The 21745-nt window shown below is 42.7% G+C and overlaps 1 protein-coding gene across 1 annotated transcript in view; it reads left to right on the forward strand.

The window, feature by feature from the left end:
* Positions 1-21745, forward strand: part of CAMK1D (calcium/calmodulin dependent protein kinase ID) — a 371797-nt gene that overhangs the window by 300877 nt on the left and 49175 nt on the right. Inside the window, exons 4-5 of the mRNA XM_081129205.1 lie at positions 12703-12841; positions 19200-19326. Coding sequence (XP_080985331.1) covers positions 12703-12841; positions 19200-19326 — 266 coding nt within the window. The remainder of the gene's footprint in view (positions 1-12702; positions 12842-19199; positions 19327-21745) is intronic.

Consider the following 21745-nt stretch of genomic DNA (forward strand, 5'->3'; position numbering starts at 1 on the left):
CTACCACAAGGTCACTATTTGGACCAAAGGCATGTCAATTAGTACTTCATTAACCTGGAGTAACTCAGTAAATGTGCCATACTAGGTCAAAAGCATTCTGATCCCCACCTTGCAAGTCCTCATTTTATAAGGTTATTGGAAGATACCTCTTTAATGCATAAGTCACAATACTAAATTGTACAATTACATAATACAGCTAAAATTTTCACCAATTTCCATCCTAATCAAGTACTTGGATAGCTGTACAAAGCCCCAGCCTGTCTGTGGGGAGCAGAGAGAAGAGCAGGGGGCTCTTCTGTCGGAAGAGCCAGAAGCCTTGTGTCACCCTGTGTAACCCTTTTCTCCTTCCAACTGCCTGTTCCTAGCAGCACCCTCACACCAATCCCTTGTCAATCAGTGGTTTGCTCCTGCCTCTCAGTTCCTCTGTGGAGAAGGGAGACTGGAACTGACATTTCCCAAACACTAAAGCATGCCAAGGGGCAAGAATTACATTGTCTCATGTAATTCTTTTTTTTTTCTTTTAATTTATCTCTATTGTTGAAAGTATTGCAGATATCCCCCCCCTTTTCCCCCATTGATCCCCTCCACCCTGCATTCCTCCTCCCCAGGCCTTTACCACACTATTGTTTGTGTCCATGGGTTATGCATATATGCATGTAAGTTCTTTGATTAATCTCTCCCCACCCACTCCTCTACCCCCACCTTCCCACTGAGATTCATCAATCTGTTTCATGCGTCTGTGTCTCTGGATCTATTTTGATCCTCAGTCTATTTTGTTTATTAGATTCCACATATGAGTGAGTTCATGTAAAACTGAATCAGGAAGAATCAGAAAACCTAAATAACAACTGATGAAATTGAAGCAGTAATTAAAAAAACTCCCAGCAAACAAAAGTCCTGGTCCAGACGGCTTCAGAGGAGAGCTTTCTAATTCTTTAAGTTGTAGGGTTAGATAGTTTACTAAAAGTTTTTCTTGCTTTTTGAGGTAGGCCTATAATGCCATGAATTTCCCTCTTAAGATTGCTTTCGCTGTGTCCCATAGATTTTGGATTGCTGTATGTTCATTTTCATTTGTTTCTAGGAAGTTTTTTTATTTCTTTCTTGATTTTATTGGTAACCCATTCATTGTTTAATAACATGCTGTTTAGCCTCCCTGTGTTTGAATGTTTTTGAGTGTTTTTACTGTAGTTGATTTCTAATTTCATGCCATTGTGATCTGAGATACTTGATACAATTTCAATCTTCTTGAACTTGTAGAGACTGGTTTTGTGTTCTAACATGTGGTCTATCTTTGAGAATGACCCATGTGCACTTGAGAGGAATGTATATATTCTGCAGCTTTGGGGTGAAATGTTCTGTAAATATCTATTAAATCCATCCAATCTGGTGCGTCATTTAGAGTCACTGTTTATGTATTGACTTTTTGTCTGGAAGATCTAACCAGTGAAGTCAGTGGGGTGTTAAAGTTCATGACTATTACTGTATTGCTGTTGATCTCTCCCTTAAAATCCTTAAGGTTATTATTGATAGGTCCTTACTTAATGCCATTTTAATTCTTTATGCCTATATTTCTTTCTCTATTTCCTCTTATTATTACAGCAGTCCCTTTAACAATTCCTGCAATGCTCGTTTGGTGGTGATAAACTCCTTTTGCCTTTTTTTGTCTGGGAAGCTCTTTATTTCACCATCTATTTTGAATGATAGCCTTGCTGGATATAGAGTAGTCTTGGTTTCAGATCCTTGTTTTGCATTATCTTGAATACTTCATGCCATTCCCTTCTGGCCTGTAGAGTTGCTGATGAGAAATCATCTGACAACCTATGGGAGCTCCCTTGTAGGTAACAGATTCCTTTTCTCTTGCTGCCTTTAAGATCCTCTCTTTGTCTTGAATTTTTGGGACTTTAATTATGATGTGTCTGGGCATGGGCCTCTTTAGATTCTTCTTGCTTGGGACTCTCTCTGCTTCCTGAACTTGTGTGACTTTTTCTTTGACCAGGTTATGGAAGTTTTCTGCCATTATTTCTTCAAACAGGTTGTCTAACCCATGCTTACTTTTGACCTCCTCTGGCACTCCCATGATGCGAATATTGTTATATTTCATGTTGTTCCACAGTTTCCTTAGACTGTCCTCCTGTTTTTTTAATTGTTTTTTCTTTTTGGATCTCTGATTGATTTTTTTTTACCCTGTCTTCTAATTCATTGATTGGGTCCTCAGCTTCCTCTGATCTGCTATTTATTCCTTCCAATGTATTCTTTATTTCTGCATGTCATTCTTCATTTCTGACTGGTCGTTTTTCATAATTTCCTTGTCTTTTTTCATGCTGTTGAACATCCTTACAATCAGTATTCTGAACTCTCTATCTGATAGATTGCTTATCTCCATTTCATTTAGCTCTTTTTCTGGAGACTTCTCTTGTTCTTTCATTTGGGGCTTGTTTTTTTGTCTTCCCATTTTGGCTGCCTATTTGGGTTTGTTTCTATGTATTAGGTGGGCCTGCCAGGACTCTCAGTCTTTTTGGAAGGTCTCTGAAGCAGGCCAATGTTGGACACTGTTTGTGACTGGCCTTGAGTACCCTGTTTGGAGCTATCAACAACCTACAGCTTAAGGTCCACTCTGTTGAGGCCGGATGCATTTAGACAGGACCAAGATGCACACCAAAGTCTGTTTTTCCAAGACCTGTGTCCAGAAGCAGATTAGACAAAGAAAGACTCTAGCACTCTGAGATCTGCCTCTGCCTGCAGGCTGATTAATCTGATTCTCTTTATGAGCCTCAGGCTGTAGAAACTCCACAGGGTGGAGCAGATGACTGTTATCAGTCTCTTGATGAGCCTCAGGCCATAGAAACTCCAGAGGGTAGGGTGAGAGGTTTTCCAGCAGGGTGGGGCAATTGCTTCTCCCTCAGGCAAAAGCTGCTTGGAAGGTAAATGTCTGCCTGAGAAAGATGTCCTCTGCAGTATGGGGGAATGACTCCACACAGGAATCCAGATGGGTGCCTTCCAACCTCACCCTCCAGAGCCCACAACCCTAGATTCTCCTCACACAGCTCTAGTCCACTCTGCACTCCCTCTGCTGGATCCCAGGGCGAGTGACTGCGCGTGAAACTTTGTGCACTGGCTCTTTAAGAGGGTGCCTGCATTTCTAGCTGTCTTTCTCTGGCAGACAGAAACCTGGCTGCTTTTCACAGCTAGATATTATGTGGGCACCTTTCTCAGTTCTGGTGCTCTTGACTAGGAAGCCCAGCCTGGAGGTTAGGCTCCAGAGTCCTCAGTAGAAACCCCCCACAGCTGAGATATCCCTCCAGACCTTTAGTTGCCTTGCCAGCCCTCTCGTGCCTCTGCACTTCCTACCAGTCTTTATGGAGTCTGCACTTTTCCTCCTTGATTATGAGGGTTCTCTCCAGCTCGTCTTCAGTTGCAGTTGATTATTCAGGATGGTTTTTCTATATTTTAGTTGTAATTCCAGTTTCATCCCAGGAGAGTGTCAGTGTAGCTTCCACTTGGTCCACAGCCATCTTTAATCTCCTCATGTAATTTTTAAAGCAGGTATAATTTCCCCTTTTACAGATGGAAAAAATAGGCTCAGAGACCTCAATTCTGGGTACCTTTCTCTTCTCTGTGTACTGGGACATCTCTTCCATTCCCAATGTCTACTTGCCATGTCATATGCCATGTCTCTCAGATCTCTACCTCCAATCCTGGCCTTCATCTTGGCAAGTATGATGGACATTTCTCTGTCCTCATTTTATTTGCTCTCTCGGAAGCACTTGTCAGGGTTGGCTGAGGCCTCCTCCTTGATTTCCATGGCACCACACTTTCTTTCTTTGCTTCCTGCCTCTCTCTGTCTGGTCCTGTGCTTGGCCCTTTCTTGTTTGAGTGTTGGCATTCCTAGCACTCAGTCGCTTTCCTCTTATCCAGCTACACTTTCTCAGCAGTTGATCAGGTCTAGTCTCTTGGTTTTGAAGACCATCTACATGCTGATGACTTGCTCAATTTGAACTCTAGCCCTAATCTTTCCCCTTGAACTTCAGACTTATATATATGGGCTATCTGCTTGATGTCTCCATCTAACAGGCATCTCAGACTTCACATATTCTACCCAAGGCTCTAGATCTATGCTATCTAATAAGGTAGTGCCGTGTGGCTACTTACATTAATCACAATGAAATAAAATTTAAAAGTCAGTTCTTCACTTGCACTAGCCACATTTCAAATGCACCATACCCCCCTGTGACTAGTCGCTACCATATCAGACATTGCAGATAAAGAGCATTTTCATCATTGCAGGAAGTTCTGGTGGTCACTGCTGGCCTAGTTGTTTTGATCTCTACAAACCTGTTCTTTCACCAGGGTCCTTCTTTCCAATAATGTCACCACCACCTACTTGTTTCTCAGATCAAAAATTTAGGAGACAATCTTGATTCCTCTCCTTCCTGTGTGCCTCATATCAGCTTCATCTTGTCTACTGAATCTCCAAAACATACCGCATGTCTGTCCACTTCTCTCTGACTCCAGTGTCCCAGGCTGAGCCACCATCTTCTGTCACTTGGATCATTGCAGTATCTCCATGACAATCTGCCTGCTTCCACCCTTGCCTCTACAGCCCATTCTCCACACAGCAGCCAGAATGATCTTTAAAAAATGTAAATCAGTTCACCTGTCCTCTGGCTGAAAACTCTCCAATGATTTCTTATCAAATGTAGAATAAATCTGTCCTGTTTAAATCTTAATTTCCATGACATCTTCATCCATGTGAGCTGCCATAACAAAGTACCATAAATCAGGGTGCTTATGAACAATGGAAATTTATCTTTCACAGTTCTGGAACCTGAAAGTCCCAGATCAGAGTGTGAACATGGTTGAGTTCTGGGAGCTTTCTTCCAGGTTGTAGACTGCCACCTTCTCATTGTATCCTCACATGACAGAAATGGGGCAAACTAGCTCTCTGGCCTCTTCTTATAAGGGCACTAATCTCACTCATGAGGGCTCCACCCTTACCTAATTACCTACTAAGGCCCCACCTCTCAATACCATCCCCTAGGGGGTTACATTTCAACATATGAATTTTGGGGGAAAACAAACATTCAGTCCATAGCATATGGGCCTGCTTGAAATGGGCCTTGCTTTCTGTCAACCATTCTACCCACTGACCAGCAAAATCCAGTCATTTTGAGCTTTTTGGTCCCCAAATACCCTGTTCTGTGTTTTCTTCAAGGTCTTAGGACAAGTCACCCCTTTTTTCAGAAGCTCTTCCCCACAGTTGTTACTTGGCTGGCTCTTTCCTGCCATCTTAGAGACCTTTCTGGAGCCCATTCAAAGTGGCTGCACCAGGTACTCATCTCAGGTTTGTTTAAGTTCTCTGCACAGCACTTAGAACTCCTTGAGAGTTCCACATTTATCTATTTGTTTCTCTCCCTTCCCCACTGGAATATAAGTCATAGATTTTGGGAATTCTATACGAATAAGATATGTTTTGACCTCTTGGAAAACAAAAAACTAAAAATGATTTGTAATTATCTTTTTTTCTGGAATGTGAACAGGTGCTTTGAGTTGGAAAAGATTAGCTATTTTCTCTTAAAATCTTGATCATGTTAATAATTTCTTCACAAACCCTGTAGCCCTTTTCTCATGAGTAAAATTTCCTTAGCAGAGTCTCAGCAAGCAAGTTTCCCAAACAAAATTAAAGCCTTTCGTTCTTTCTTATTCCTCATTTTGACTATAACCACACTTTTCCTGGCCAGTCTAGAGGGACAGCTGGCTGGGAACTGAAGGGGTGTAGTTGGAAAACAGGAAGAGAAGATGATTCTAAGGAATCACTGAGTCCCCACCAAAAGCAATGAAAGCTGTTGCCTGTGTGGATGGAAATCTCTGCACACTGAAAAGCTGGCCAACGTGGTTTCATTGGAATGAATTCGCCTGTTTGCTTTTCTGAGCACACCTAAGGGCATCAGGAAGTCTGCAGGACTGAATATAAAAGCAGTAGGCCTCCAGGATGGCAACTGCAGGCCTTCATTGGAAGACAGCATATACACCTTGGAAATGACTTTGTTCCAGATGTCCCTCACCCCACACCCACATACACCAATGGCAACAATCTCAGTAGCCTCTCTTTCAGATATGGGTTGCCTTAGATATCAAGCAGCTTAGAATTTACTATCATTTGATGCAGCCCATTCAGGCTGCACTGCTTGGTTTTCAGAATCCTTCAGGATCTAGCTTTACCAGTTGCATTTTCCAGATAAGTCTGGCTTCTTTGCTACTTTGTTCATTCCTGCTTTCACCTCTTCTCTCTGCCTATTATGTTCTCCCTCCTAACTCCTTTCTCACAACTGACTTCCTTCAAGACTCAGCTGACATATTTCTGTAATCCAGTGAGGACTGTGCTAGACTCCAGAGTCATAAAGGAAGTTAAGACAACTCCTTTGGGAAGCCTCCTCTAACCACTGATTTCTCCCTTCTTCAATGCCCTGTGGTCATCCATATGGGGGTCACAGTTAGGCAAGTCATTAGTCACTGGTGGTCTTGATTGTCAACCTGAGCTTCTTTTGTGGCCCCCACATACAGACTAATACTGCATGCCAAGCAGTGGGCTTACGGAAAGAAGGTGCTCGCTGATCTCTTTCATTGACTACATTTCTCTGAAGAGTCAGTTCACCAAAAACTCCTCTTATGATCATTCAAGTTCTTAGACCTTACTTGCCATTGGGCTTTCCTCCACTTGACTAAATACTGCTTCACCTCTAAGATGGCTCAGTTGGTCAGAGTGTAGTCCTGATATACCAAGGTTATGGGTTTGATCCCCTGTCTGGGCATATACAGGAATCAACCAATGAATGCATAAATAAGTGGAACAACAAATCAACCAATATTGCTTGCTTGCTCTTTCTCTCTCTCTTTCTCTCTCTCTCTCCCCTCCCTTCCCCTTCCTCTCTCAAATCAATCAATTTTTTTTTAAAAAGACAGATCATACTCACCTTCTCCTGCCCTGTCACCTGGGCCCCTTCTAGGTGTCCTTCTGTGGTTTTGCAAATCTCCTTTACTGCCCCACTCCCATAGTTGGAACCGTCTACTGTGTTCAACGTCTCTGTGTGTTTTAGTGACACTCTCCCATCCCCGGCTGTGGGCCTCTTGGAAACAAGGACAACATATTGTCTGGCTTGATAGAAGATTATTTGATGATTTGCTAAATTAAAAAAGCACGCAGTACAAAAAAGTTTTTCCCCAGTAAACCTAAAAAAATATATTAGAAGAGAACGTACATTCAGAGATACACTGCATGAGTATGGCCGGTACTTTACATTGCCCAGTGTCTTCGTACCAAAATGTCACATACTAGAGGGTTTAAACCACATAATTTATTGTCTCACCATTTTGGCAGCTGGAAGTCCAAGATCAAGATTTCAACAGGTTTGGTTTCTTCTGAGGCCCCTTTGCTTAGCTTGTAGATGGCTGCCTTCTCACTGTCTTCACATGGTCTTTCCTCTGTGTTCACGCATCCCTGGTGTCTTGCTCTCTCTCATAAAGACACTAGTCATATTGGAGCCATATGACCTCATTTAACCTTAATTACCCCTTTAAAGGCTCTATCTCTAAATACAGTCACATTCTGAGGTCTACTGAGGGTTACGATTTCAATATATGAAATTGGGGCGGGGGACACACAATTCAGTCCCTAATACCCCAGATATTTAGAAGTCAGAATAGCCAGAATTAAAGCATAATGGAACACAAGGAGTTAAATTTATCTGGTCCATTAAAAGGAGAGGCATGTGTTTGTGTTTTGGAAATTTCTGAACAGATTGAGGCCTGGAAGATATTGTGAAACTGAATTCTAAGAATAAAGATATTTTTATTATTAAAGTAGGATTTATTGAAGGAGGAAAATATTGAAGGCAGTGGTTGCATGAAATAAAGCTTTAATCTTCCCAGAATGGATGGGGGAGTCCCCCCAGGAACAGAGTGTACAGGCGCCAAAGCCAAATTAAGTAGTGAGGATTAAGGGTGGGGGCCTGGGAGACAAGCAGGGGCGACTGCCCTGTGTAGGAGGAGGGAGATCCCAGGGGCTGCCAAGTTGGGACTTGACTGAGGAAAAGATTGTGAAGATAGATGATTTCTCTCTATAGGCTGGGCAAAAAAATGCACATATCTGGGCCTTGAGGTTTCACACTTGAAAAATGCTTTGCTTGTAACCTCTCTTAATCACAACCTGCATATTTCAAGAGTACCTTCCCCTTAAGATTAAATAAATGTAAATAGGGGAGATGGTTCTTAGCAAACACACATTTATAACTAGCCTAGCTCTAGGGCACAATAAGACCACATTGCTCTTGTATTCATGTCACCAGGTTCTATTACTCTTTCACTGCCTGGTTATGTGACAGCCTTTGTGAATTTCGAGGCATATTTTCTGTAACACTGCTTTTTTATTATCCCAGCACCACTGCTAATAATTCTCAGACTATTCTTTCTGAAATTAATAGCACAGCACTGTAGTGTTTGGCCCTGTGGGGAAGGAAAACATTTTACTTAACCCTTTGAGGTTCTCTGGTTGAGTCTGAAAATTAAACTGACAAAGATTAACAGGAGAAAAGTGTATACATTATATAGAGTTTTTACATGTACTTTTGAGCTTTCACAAGAGAATGAAGACCTGAAGACGTGACTAGAGCAGGAAGCTTCTATGCCTTATAGACAAATAATACATTTGTGAAGAATTGACAAGACAAAGGGATTTGGAGCAGGGGTAGTAAATGGTGAAGAAGTAACTAGGAAAATAAGGGTGAGTTAATCAGGTTTGCTTGCCAGTTTCTCTGGTGCTGTCTCTGGGCTGGTAAAAGGCTATCTCCAATACACAGGGAATCTATTTCTTGCCTTTAGACAAGAGGGATGGCTTTCCCTCCTTAATTGTCTTCAGCTCAGAATAATTTTTATGTCAAAGAGGCTTATTTTGGGGTGACATATGCTAGTTTCCTTCAGCCTTCATTTTATTTTATTATATCTAACTCCTAGAAAAATAGTGTTTTGGACCCGATTTTTCATTAATGGCACAAGGACTATCTTTTAGTGAATGTGTTGATGATATTGTTATAAGACAAAAAACATTTTAAGTTATAATTGGCAGTAAATTTTAAAGTAAGAGGATGATACCTACCAAAATTGGATGGGGAAGTTCAAGTGCACGTAAAGAACAAAATGGTTTGTCTCCTACTAACAAAGTATGCATGGTATACTGACAAAGTTATATGGCATTACAGTATACTATAGTGGGGACAGAGCTTACATTTTACTAGATCCAGCAACTTCGAAATTGTTTCTTGACGATTATTCTTTAATTTGAAATTATTTGAATTACTTAAAATTTTCAAATAAACTAAAATGTTACTGAGATTATTACATCCAACTATTTTACATTTGCATATTTAAAACTTAGGTACGATCTGATAGCAGTACACTGTAATAGGCAACGACAATTAGAAACTGAGTAAACCCAAGTTTCATGCAAAGGCACGTGGTTCTAAATCAATGTCAGAGTTTGAATTGAGAAGAGTAGAGAATTTTTGAATCATCTCTCTGTCTTCTCCTTTGATCTTTAGTAGCTAGTTTATCTTTCCATATCTGCATCCCCCACAGCGGAGCCCCTTTCCCAGTAGCTACATCCATTCATAATATTTATTGATCTATTATTATGGTTCTACTTCTTTTACTCAACCACCAGACCCCTGATCCTTCTAAATGTATTCTGATGCTTTGCATTTTTAAATTGAGGAATCCCATGCACACAGAAAGCTTGCCATAGAAAGATATTGACTAGAGAGCAACCTTTCTGTCAGATTCAGCAGCCAGCCAACCAACTAACCTAACCATGGTCTCCAGGCCTGAAAATGAGACATGCCCCTTGCTGCAATTCCAAATGTATTTCGTCATTAGTGATTCTGGGATTCTGGTGGTTCACAGGTGGTTTTGAAAATGACTGGTTGTCTAGTTAGCTTAGGCTGCCATAACAAAGTACCAGATGCTGGGTGCCTTAAACAATGGAAATGTATTTCTCACAGTTCTTGAGTCTGGGAAGTCCAAGATAAAAGGGTTAGCAGATTTGGTTTCTGTCAAAGGCTCTCTCCCTGGCTTGCAAACAGCTACCTTCTCACTGTTTCTTCACATAGTAGAGAGACAGAGCACTGGTGTCTCTTCCTCCTCTTATAAGGTCACTAATCCCATCATTGGGGCCCCACCCTCATTACTTCATCTAAGCCTAATCAACCCCCAAAGGACCCCACCTCCAAACACCATCATTTTAGGAGTTAGGACTTTCACACATGAATTTGGGGGGATGTAAACATTCAGGCCTTTGAAATGTATGCTTAAGGAGATTTTTGAAAAGCATAAAGTGATTTGCAAGTTTAAGGTATTTTTATTAGTGCTTGTTACATTTTTTTATTGGCAAGTTTTTTTAACATTTCCCCTGTGCCTTGGTTTCTAAGGAAACCAAATTTTTTCTGAGCAATGTTCAAAAAAATGAAGACCCGATGCAATTTGAAATTTAATAAGGGAAATACCAAATGTGCAGAGAATTGGGACTCTGTGGCAATACATACCACAGCAGTATCTTACACTTCAATTCTGAAGCTTCAAATCTTATTGCATTGCTGCCCTATTGCCGTGCAAATATTATTATTCAATAGAATCTATTAACACCTTATATATCACATAGCAGAAGAGGGAACTTTGAGAGAATAGGAATCAGGAAAGATCAGTTTTGAGGGAGAGAGAGGACCTGGCAGTGTGGGTCGTGCAGTACTCAGGGTGTGGATGGGGGTGAGGAGAGGGTGAGCAGTCTTCCCTGAGGTCCTCCAGCAGCCTTCATAGCAGAGGACGTGAGTGGCAGGCAGACTAGTGGTAAGAAAGCAGTGGAATACTAGGTCACTGTGCCATTATTGGAGGGTGGGCTGATGCTAAAGGATGAGGAGGGGCACTGGTAAAACAGACTTCCCTCCCTCATAGCTAATGCTGCCTTAACTGGTACCAACCACGCACAGTAGCTGGCATATAATGGGCACCCAGTAAGTGTTGAATGTATAGTCAAACAAAGGATTAAGTCAAGCGAATGTATATAGTCACCCTGCCCCTGGGAGCAGTACATCTCCTGTCCTACATCCTCAAGTTCTGCAAAGTTTCAGGCATTGAAACTTATTGGAGGAAGGTTCTAGAAAAGTGAACACTGGCAAGATTGTGGTGTCAGTTGCTGAGAGGGGATGTTTTGGGATTTTGGTTTACCTAAGGAGGGATCATTTAGACAACATGGTCATGAAAATGTAGTTTCTCCCCAGTTGTTTCAATTTCTTATCACTCTTTGAATTGCTTTTTATTTCTCCTGAGCATCTTTCCTTTTTCATCTAGATTGCTCAGTTTGCTTTGGAAACAAGACATTATCCAAGTGCAATATCACTTGGGATGAACATAGATAACATGTAGGCCTTTTATTGCTGCAATTGTGTTTATGTATCGGTGGTTTAGTTATTGTATATTAATTGCCATGACTTGCAGAAAATGAATCGCAGCCTTGAGTGTTTGTGAATGTGTGTATGGTATGGCCAGGGCGTGCTTTTACTCTGTTAAAGCTGTAAAAGTTGTTTATGAAACTGTTTTATGCCCTTAATATTTCAAATAAACCTCTTTTTCATTTTGTTTTTGGAAAATGTTTCTTTTTTGTAGAAGAAAAAAAAAAGTGTTAACATATCCCTTGAAGTTAATTTCTAAGATGCTTAATTGTTTGAAAGAAGCAGTTTTCTTAGAGAAGTATATATTCTAAGAAATGGAAGGCTAAGGTGTTAGTTGTTTCTATTCAGAATTATACAGTTCTGTTACTTTGTTAAACTCAGAGTAGCATCAGATATCAAAATGGAAAGATCTATAGAGGTTGTACACCAGGCTTTTTGACCTTTTTCAAAAAAGGCCTTTCTTTGTCTAGGCCCCTTTTTGATAAATATGAAAATATATATATTTAATGCAACCTGAAAGTCAAAGCAAATTAAAATAAAATATTGTCACCCTAAACCAAAGCAAAGGAGTATAATAGAGGGTAATTCTCTTTCTTTTTTTGTAAATCACATGTGGCTTTCAGGTTCTGATGCTTCCAAAAACACGCCCTAACCTCCGTTAGAAATAGTTGACTAGATCAATCCCCTCATTTTACAGATAAAAAGACTGAGGTTTAAAGACTCAAGGAATACTCAACGCACTCAGCATATTAGGAGCATAGCTCAGTCAAACCTCAGACATCCTGTTGGCTGCTCAATGCTTTGCTCACAGCATCCCCAGCCTGCGTCTTTTAAGGATACTTTCTGAGCAAAGGAGGCATCTTAGCCAGTATCATCTCTGTGTATCTGATGATGCTGACTTTACATTGTCACAGCAGCAAGGAGGCAGAAGCCAGGAGAGACCTGTTAAGCCTGGCTAGTCTATGGGTTCTGGCTTATTTTCATTCCCTTTTTTTCATTCCAAACATTTGTACCACCATGACATAGAAACACTTCCTTGGTAGAGCTTCTAGGGAATAGGTGGGGCAAAATCTAACTCTGAAAATAGGTTAGTTTATGAAATAAAATTTGTGTCTTTTGCCATATTGACAGCTCTTATTTGTGGTTTTCCCTGAGTAATTCAACAGATCTTCTCAAACTTCTCATTTGTTCTTTTTTTTTTTTTTAACAGTGTATCCGGTGGAGAGTTGTTTGATCGGATAGTGGAGAAGGGATTTTACACAGAAAAAGATGCTAGCACTCTGATCCGCCAGGTCTTGGATGCTGTCTACTACCTCCATAGAATGGGCATCGTCCACAGGGACCTCAAGGTGAGGCCGTCGCTTAGCCACATCCCCCACCTGCTCTCCAACCCGTAACGCACCTGTCCGAGAGGACTGGCTCCAGAGGAGGGGTGGGGTTTCCTTAATGTAGTTATGGGTGGAATGAACGGTGGGCGTTTGTGTAGTGTTAGTTGTCTGGGCCTTTGTGACTCAGAAGTAGCTTGAAAGAAGCTGAAGATCGCTGGGGCTGGCCATTGTCTGGGAGGTTTCGTAATCATTATGCTGCCAAAGGGCCACCAAGAGGTAGGTTATGTATTGATTCAGGCCTACCTAAAAGGTAATTTTGTTCAAGATGCATAGGACACAAAAGCCCTTCCTTCCTCCACTGCAGATCTTCAGTCTTCTCCTTATTCCATCTCTGTTTCAGCACAACACTGTATGAAAAGGAGAGAGTGGGTAGAGGGCAGGAGGTGAAAGGGAAATGGAAGGTTATCAGGAAAGGTGGCTTAAATGAACTACAGTTACAGCCTTCTAAATGTCCTGGGTTCCTTTCTCATCTTTTCCTTGTGAGGTTTTGGCACTCCTTACCCCTCACTCAATAGCATTGAAGGATCTGTGCCATATTTGGGCACCTTGGAAACACATTTCTCCCCAGGTCTGTGTCGATACCAAAGGGTAGATAACAAACACCACTTTGAGGAACAGTCCAGTTAGCACTGCTGACCCCAGGCTGTAATGTGGCTTCATCCTCGGTCCAGCCCCCAGATTCACTGTACCTGTCCAGGCAGAAGTTCCACCCCAGCCACTCCCATCATAAACACAGGGATTATGCTATACTGAAGCCACATATATGACTACAGGAAATCCAAACCCATTTAAAGAATAAATCCTAAGCATGAGTGAAAATGGAATTTCGGCATCTCCCAGTATCTGGCATTGGGAATCAAGGTATAAGTCAGTGTAGCTTTTTCTTTTATGAGCACTCACTGTAAAGTTTTCTCTTCTCTCCATGTTACCACTTTCCATTGACTAGGGTAGTGGCTCCCAAATGTTAGTCGGTATCAGAATCATCTGGAGGGCTTGGAAAAACACAGATTAGTGCCCCCCACCCCCAGGTCTGCAGCAGGGCCTGAGAACTTGCATTTATAAGGGGATTCTAGGCGATGATGATGTTGGCTTGAGAACCACTCTTGGAAAACTGCTGGATGAGAGTATTTGTGAATGTTGATCAAGTCCTTACCCTTTGCCCTTTGCAGGCTTCTTGACAAGTGAAATGGGCTGTGAGCATGATGAGCTAATCTTAGGACCTGGAGATACTTCAGAGGGCTAGATAAGGGCTAGATAGAGAAGACGGCCTTGCAGTCACTTCTATGCCACTTCTCTGCGCTCTTATGCCCTCTTCAAACATTCTGTGCTTCTAGAACAGAGCAGGCAGCCATCTCTGAACAAGTTAGTGTGGCGACTGTGGAGATGTGATGTGATGGCCTGGTTGTCTGTGCTTATTAGAAATCATTTCTAAGCAGATAAGACATTTCCCAGCGGGCAATGTTTATTTCCCCCATAGAAAGTCAAATTGGCTGCACGGGAGATAATATTTTTCACTCCCATATAACACTTTTGGTAAAATATTTGCAGCTTCCAACCTGTGGAGCTTTAAGATCATCCACCAGGCTTATAATTACGGAAGGAATATTTCCATTTTAGGACCTTTTTGTGATCTCTTTTCAATAGCACAAAGGAGTTTGCTCTGTGTGGAGGAAGTTGATGTTAAATTTTCATAACCATCTGAGAAAATGAAAACAAACTGTATTATCTAGGCCACAGCAATGGAGAAGATGATCAGGTTAATTTAAAACTAAGACACAGCCCTGGCCAGGTGGTTCAGTTGATTGAAGCATTGTCCTATACACCGAAAGGTTGTGGTTTCAATTCTTGGTCAGGGCACATGCTAGGTTTCAGGTTCAGTCCCCAGTCAGGCCACATATGGGAGGCAACTGATCAATGTTGCTCTCGCACATCAAGCTTTCTCTCTCTCTCAAATCAATAAAAAAAAAATCCTCAGGTGAGGATTAAAATGAAAAAAAAAACAAAAAAAAACTAAGGCACAATCTGGGATACTGCCCCATCCCACATTCGAATATACTTCCTTCTTCCTCCAGAAAGGTTTTCTTGTATCTTCTTGCCCCAAGACACTACTAGATCCAATCAGTTGTTCTTTTTTCAAAACAAAGGACTGAGACAGGAAATGCCCACTATTGCCTCCTCACATTAGGGAAGGGCTTCTCAGCCTTGTACTAGTGACAAATGGGACTGTGCATTGTAGGATGTGTAGAAGCACCCTTGGCCTCTACCCACCAGATGCCAGTACCACTCCTAGAGTTATGACAACCAAAAATACCTCTGAGCTTGCTAAATGTCCCCTAGGGGGCGCAATTAGCCCCAGTTGAGAATCATTAGATTAGGAGGACGATTGATTATGTATAACATTAACTTTACAGGAATTGTTGATTCAGATCTTTTAAAAGCTTGTCATGTGAATATTAAAAGATTGGGATTGACCTTCCAACTCACGTATTGACCACCAATTGTCTTGCAAAGATGCCATAAAATACAGTAAGCAAACTTTTCAAATGAGTCCTGAGCCTCCTAGGACCCCAGGAAGAATTGTGTGATCTCCCCCTGTCCACCATTCCTGCCTTCCACAGACTTTCTTGTTCTCCTGAGGCCTCCATCCAGATTGTCCCTGAACCTGTCCTCTCCCACTTGCTTCCCTGTCTCCCCTCCCCCAGCAGAAAGCCTTGAGCCAATTAAGGCATTGATCTTAACCATGAACGACCAGTCCACTGAATCCTTCTTAGGGATAATTGTCCTTCAAAGAGCACTTTACTCACCCAAATGACTCTTCTGTAGGAGGAATGTTTAAGAAGGTAATTTGGGGCCTTTGACCATCTCCCGCCTGGATGAAGCCTTGGTCAGGAGCAGGAGCTCACTGACTTTACAGCTGCGGAAGTGCTGGGACAAGAAATATTGTAACTCAGGAACTTAAAAACAGAATGCTTCTCTCTGCACCCATGATGGACCCTTACCGTTCATCAAAGGGTAACCCCTAAACATTGAGAGAACACAAACCATGTGCACTTTTTGATTAGAGCACCCCTCCTACTTTCTAAGCATTAATCTTTTTTCAACTATTGATTGGCTCATTTTATTTTCTTTTAAAACTCACCGCAAGCATATATTGATTTTCTTCTGATCTCATGCTTCATCTGCAGAATTAATGTCACAGCGACTGTTCAGTGCCATTTCTTTTTGTGTTATTATTTTGGGTAAAGGATAGAGAAAAAATTGGGGTTCTGTTAAAGAAAGGAATGATTCTGACCCTTGTTAAATGGTAAGGAAGACTTTATTCAAGTTTTGCAACAGGGAAGAGAACCCAGCTAAACTCCAAATTCAGCAGGGGGGGGGGGTGGAGGACTTATGGTGATTGAGCAGAGTGAGGAGTCATGGATGGAAAGTTACTAAGGGGAGACATCTAGGGTAGGGGATTCTTGCTATAGGCAGGCCAAACACTTACACACTGGCAGGCAAGGAGACTTTGACCAAACTTGAGTTGGACACCCCTGAGCCTCCTTTCTGACTAGGCCCTGACCTTGGGCTCATCCTAAGTCCATTGGTCCTGCCTACTTAGTTCAGTCTTAGCGAAAATCCTAGTGATTTAACAGAAATTCCCGCCCTTGATATCTGATAAAATGCCTTGTCCCCGCCCTCCATGTCCAACCACCCTGGACTGCCTTCAGCAGAGCTCCTGTAGCCAGAGTCCCCTTATCCTTGATGTTCCCTCTTAGTCATTTTCTGTCCACTGACCTACCCTGTCCCTTGGCTATAAATCTCCCCTTGTCTTTACTGTATTCAGAGTTGAGGCCAGTCTCTCTCCCCTACTGCAAACTCCATTGCAGTATTCCCCCTGAATAAAGGCTCCCTAACCATCTTTAATGCATGTCTGAATAATTCTTTTTTAACAACATCGAAGGTGAGGGTTGAAGAACTTGATCAGATATCAAGAGTGAGGGATCCTCTCTAAACTGACTTAGCAGGATTCTTGCAAAGACTGGGCTGCACAGGCCCAGCAAGGACAGGAGGGACACAGAACGCCAAGGTCGAGATCTAGTCAAGAAGAGAACTTAGCCTGGCTGGTGTGGCTCAGTGGTTGAGCATTGACCCATGAGCCAGGAGGTCACTGTTCAATTCCTGGTCAGGGCACATGCCTGGGTTTCAAGCTCAATTCTCCAGTAGGGGATGTGCAGGAGGCAGCAAATCAATGACTCTCATCATTGATGTTTCTCTCTCTCTCCCCCTCCCTCTCCCCCTCTCCCTCTCCCTCTTCCTTCCTCTCTCTGAAATCTAAAAATCTGTATTTCTTTTTAAAAAAGAAGAGGGCTCAGAGGAGCCTGACTATGGTTTGGTCAAGAAAAGAGTCTTGGTCAGTTCTCAAAATTTCTCCACAACAGTGGTTGCACCCCAGAATCTCCACCATGGAGATCTAAAATCCAGAGGCCTGGGCCAACCTCAGATCCATTGAAGAACAGTATCTCCAGCCACTTAGTGCCCTCACAGCTGATTCTGCTACATAACTAGACTGAGAACCACTTTTCTAAATAAGTCAAGTCACTCTACAAAAGAATAGTTCCTCAAATGTAATACTTAGGAACCAAAGATTCACCACAGACCACGGACAGGAGAGAATATTGCCTCACTCCTGGGGTCGGAGGAGAGCCAGACCTGAAATAGTGTGTGCAGATGAGTTCCCCAACCCACTCTTTCTGCTGCATTTCCTTAAGGTTTGGTACAAAGGAGGGACATGATAACTTTTCACTCTGTACATCTTCAGAGTTTTCCAGTTGGGAAAATGTAACTGGATGACACCAGAGGTGGCAGTCCTTGACATTATCTCCTTCGGTAACAACATTGTTAACTGAGCAACTTTTCCAAAATAGACAAAAAAACAAACATGTGAGTGCCCCAGTATTCAGGTTCTCAACCTGGCAGTGCAGGGACAGCTCTGAGGCTGTGACACCTCCCTCAGTCTCCACAAGTCCTGCCCCCGTTCTTTGCCAGAACCCTGAGATTCCCCAATTTTACATAAAATGCAAATGAGGCTTCATTGTCTCCCTGAACCCCAGGGCTGAGGCCCCTCTGCCCCTCCTAGGTGGGCACTGAAGAGCAGAGCTCTCCTGGAAACAGAAACTGTGCTCATACCTTGGCTGTTGAGGTGCATTACAGCCGCCTGTGCTCTGCCACGCCTGTTCCATCACAAGGAACCATCACTACTCCTGTTTTACAGCAACGCAGACAGAACCTTGGGTTTCTTAAGGATGCATGTGGCTGGGAAGTGATGGATCTTCCAACTCCATTCACTCCCTGGTGACATCCCTCTGCTTCCCAAGGAGCAGAATAAGCAGGTGTCAGCTGACCAGGAAAGGGGAAAGTGAGCACATCAGCCAGAGCTACAGACAGCGTTACCCAGGGTGGGGGAGGGACTGGTGGACTAGAGAAAAGTTGCTAACAAGGGTCTGATAAAAGAACAAAATAGCATCAGCAAAGTAATTTTATTTCTGGGTCTCCCCTTTCTCCTAACCCAGGAAATGAATCGACAGGTCTGAGAGGAATCAGCATTCTAGTGCTAATCTAAAAATAAAAGGCCTTTCAGAGTGAGAGGCAACAAGTGTTTATTTGAGACCAACCAGGATATTTGGGTATCATTAATTCAGGCAGAAGCCCAGATGGTGTTCTGATTAGGAGACAAAGGCTACGGGGTATTTATGAGAAAGGGAAGGGGAACAATTACGTCAATAGGAGGAAGGTGTTTCTGTTGGTGCAGGTAACATAACATAGTGATGTTAATTCTAATGTTTTTAATTTTCAGTCCAGTAGCCATCAGTCCAGTAGTAATAGTAACTGCTTTCTTGTTATCTTTGCATATAATTTTTTGGAAACAGTGTTTCCCTAGGCCCAGTCCAAAGGTTATTGTGCTCTGTTTGTAACATTCCAAGGCTTGAGGCATAAGACGTGCACAGCAGTTCCTCTGGGATGGCAGCTCCCACTCCATTTTAAAGTGGCTCTGTTTACGTGATTGTTTACACTGGATTGCCTCCAAATATGGTTAATTATTTTAAGTAGGGGAAATACTAATGGACATGGACTAACATTTATTGAAAACCAGTACATGCCCTCTTCTGTGCAGGGCCCTTTCCAGGCTTCATAAAAGACCACTTTTCTTAGTGTATCTAGGACGTCTGAAGGTCAAGTATATCCTTAAATAGTAAATAGATTTTGTGGTTTGGTGAGTCTGTCACAGTTAACCACCTCTAAACACAGTTTGTAAATATTTTCCTTATTTTCTTTTTAGCCTGAAAATCTGTTGTACTACAGTCAAGATGAGGAGTCCAAAATAATGATCAGTGACTTTGGACTGTCAAAAATGGAGGGCAAAGGAGATGTGATGTCCACGGCCTGCGGGACCCCCGGCTACGTTGGTGAGGACATTGTGTGTGTGTGTCCCTGCATGTCACCCTCATCGGTCCTCTTAAGCATTTGAGGCTGGCACATGATCACAGCTGTCTTCATTTCCCTTGAGGGAAGAATAAAAAGAGTGAGAGGCACTGGAACAAGCTGGAAGGGAAGCGATTCCTCTTGAAACCTTTTAAGAGTTGGTAGAAATCCTGTTTGGCTTGGATGTGGGCCTGACTGGAGGCCAGGAGTTGATTTGGATGAACTCCCAGCTTCTAATACCAGAAACATTGCATATATATATGTTTTCAAATGCTTTACAGTGAGACACTGAGATAACAATAAGGTGCAGACACAAATAAGACATTTAAAATGTTGAGTTAGAAACAGCTGGAAAGACAATGTCAGGAGGACTGTGGTTCGAACCTTAGTGAAATCACTCTCTTGAACTAGCTAGCCTTGATCTGCACTAGAGAAGCCAAGAGTAAAAGTTTTCCTTAAAGTCAGAAGCCCAGGTTTTTTGTACTAAACATGGGGAATGCCAAGGAGGCTACTGACAGGTCTGAACACATGGATCCTGAGGTTCACCTTCTGTCTTCTGGGACCTGGAGAAAGGCATTGGAACTCTTTGTGAAGTTTTTGAGACTTTCATTTGTACAAATATACTCATTCATTCAGTAAATGTACATTAAAATACCTTCTGTGTACCAGGTGCTGTTCTAGGCACTGGGGTGATGACAGTGAATGAGACAGAGAGAGAGTGCCTGCCCTCACGTAGCTTACATTTTAGTTGGGAGCAACAGACAGTAAACAAAGAAACAAATAAATGAACAGAAAGTAAAACGGGGGTATGTGATCCAGTAACAAGGGCGCAGAAGGATTGGGACTGGGTTAGGGGACAGGGAGGAGACTTGGGCAGGCAGCCATGGGAATTTAGGGGACATAACATTCCAGGTAGAGGCATCAGCTTGTGCAAAAGTCCTAAGTGGGAGGAAGCTCAAGGAGAAGGTACAGGCTAGAATGTCTGAGAACAGGGTTAAAACTAAGGTTGGAAAAAGACTTTTAGAAAATGGAGATTGGCCGGTGTGGCTCAGCGGTTGAGCGTCAACCTAGGATCCAGGTGATGGGGGTTCGATTCCTGGTCAGGGCACATGCCCGGGTTGCGGGCTCGATCAGTGACTCTCTTATCATTGATGTTTCTGTCTGTCTCTCCCTCTCCTTTCCTCTCTCCGAAATCAATAACGATATATTTAAAAAAAAGAAAAAAAAGAAAATGGAGATTAAAGCTGAATTTTTGTCATGCAAACCATGATGTTCTTTTTTTTTTTTTAAATATATCGTTATTGATTTCAGAGAGTGGAAGGGAGAGAGAGAGAGAGAAACATCAATGATGAGAGAGAGTCATTGATTGGCTGCCTCCTGCACACCCCCTACTGGGGATTGAGCCTGAAACCCAGGTATGTGCCCTGACTGGGAATCGAACCGCGATCTCCTGAATCATAGGTTGATGCTCAACTGCTGAGCCATGCCGGCTGGGTGACAGCTGTTGCATTTTTAAAGGAACTCACTGGAGAGGAGAAAAGAGCAGGCTAAGGCGAGACAAGGAGGTTTAGAAGGAGGAGATAAAGGTGGTTCAAGTGCAGCAGGGGACGAGAAGGTGTGCTCAGGGCTGCTTGGCTCTCGACTGCTGCAGGTGAGGAGTGTGTCCCTGGGTTGGGTGTATGTACTAGACAGAGAACAGATTGTTCTGATCCTGTTTAAGAGGCCAGCATAGGCTTTGCTGGAAATAATGGCATAGCGAGCCATCTCTGTTCTAGGACAGTAATGTGATGGTTGCAGAAATAGGCTGGGTCTATCGGGGACTCTTGAAATTGTGGCTGTGTCACATATGTAAATGCATATGTATGCCTGGGAGGTGGGGACCGTGGGCAGAAGTGCAAGCACATGCGGTGCACGTGTAGAATTCCTCCAGCTTCGTCCAAGCCATCAGGCAAGCAGCAAATAAAAACAAATGGACATGCTTATTCTCATCTCTCTTAGAAAATGGGGAGGCAGACAGCTTGTTCCAACCACAGACATTAGAAAATGAGGCCTGTGAGCTCATGGTGTCCAGGGTCCTTGCCAGGCTGGCTCTAGTACTTCAGCAGTCTGGTGCCCAGGCCACTCTGGGCGGAGAAGCTGCAGGAGGTACATTGGCCGCCCAGCGTCTCCTTTCAGGAAGTAGGCTCTGGGGCTATGATTTAATGTTCTGACAAAGAATGTCCATGTTTACATATGCATCACACTATTCTCATATTTGGCTGAAGTTGGAAAGCTCTAGCACTTTCTAAATTGAGTTTTGCTGCTTTGCATCTTGGCAGAGCCCATGGAATAGCACTTTCTCTGGGCTTCTAAGTGGTTGCCATCGTTTGGCCTGTTTCTGTTTAGATATCGGATGCTGATGAG

This window comes from Miniopterus schreibersii (assembly GCF_964146895.1).
Source record: "Miniopterus schreibersii genome assembly, chromosome: 1".
NCBI classification, from domain to species: Eukaryota; Metazoa; Chordata; class Mammalia; order Chiroptera; family Miniopteridae; genus Miniopterus; species Miniopterus schreibersii.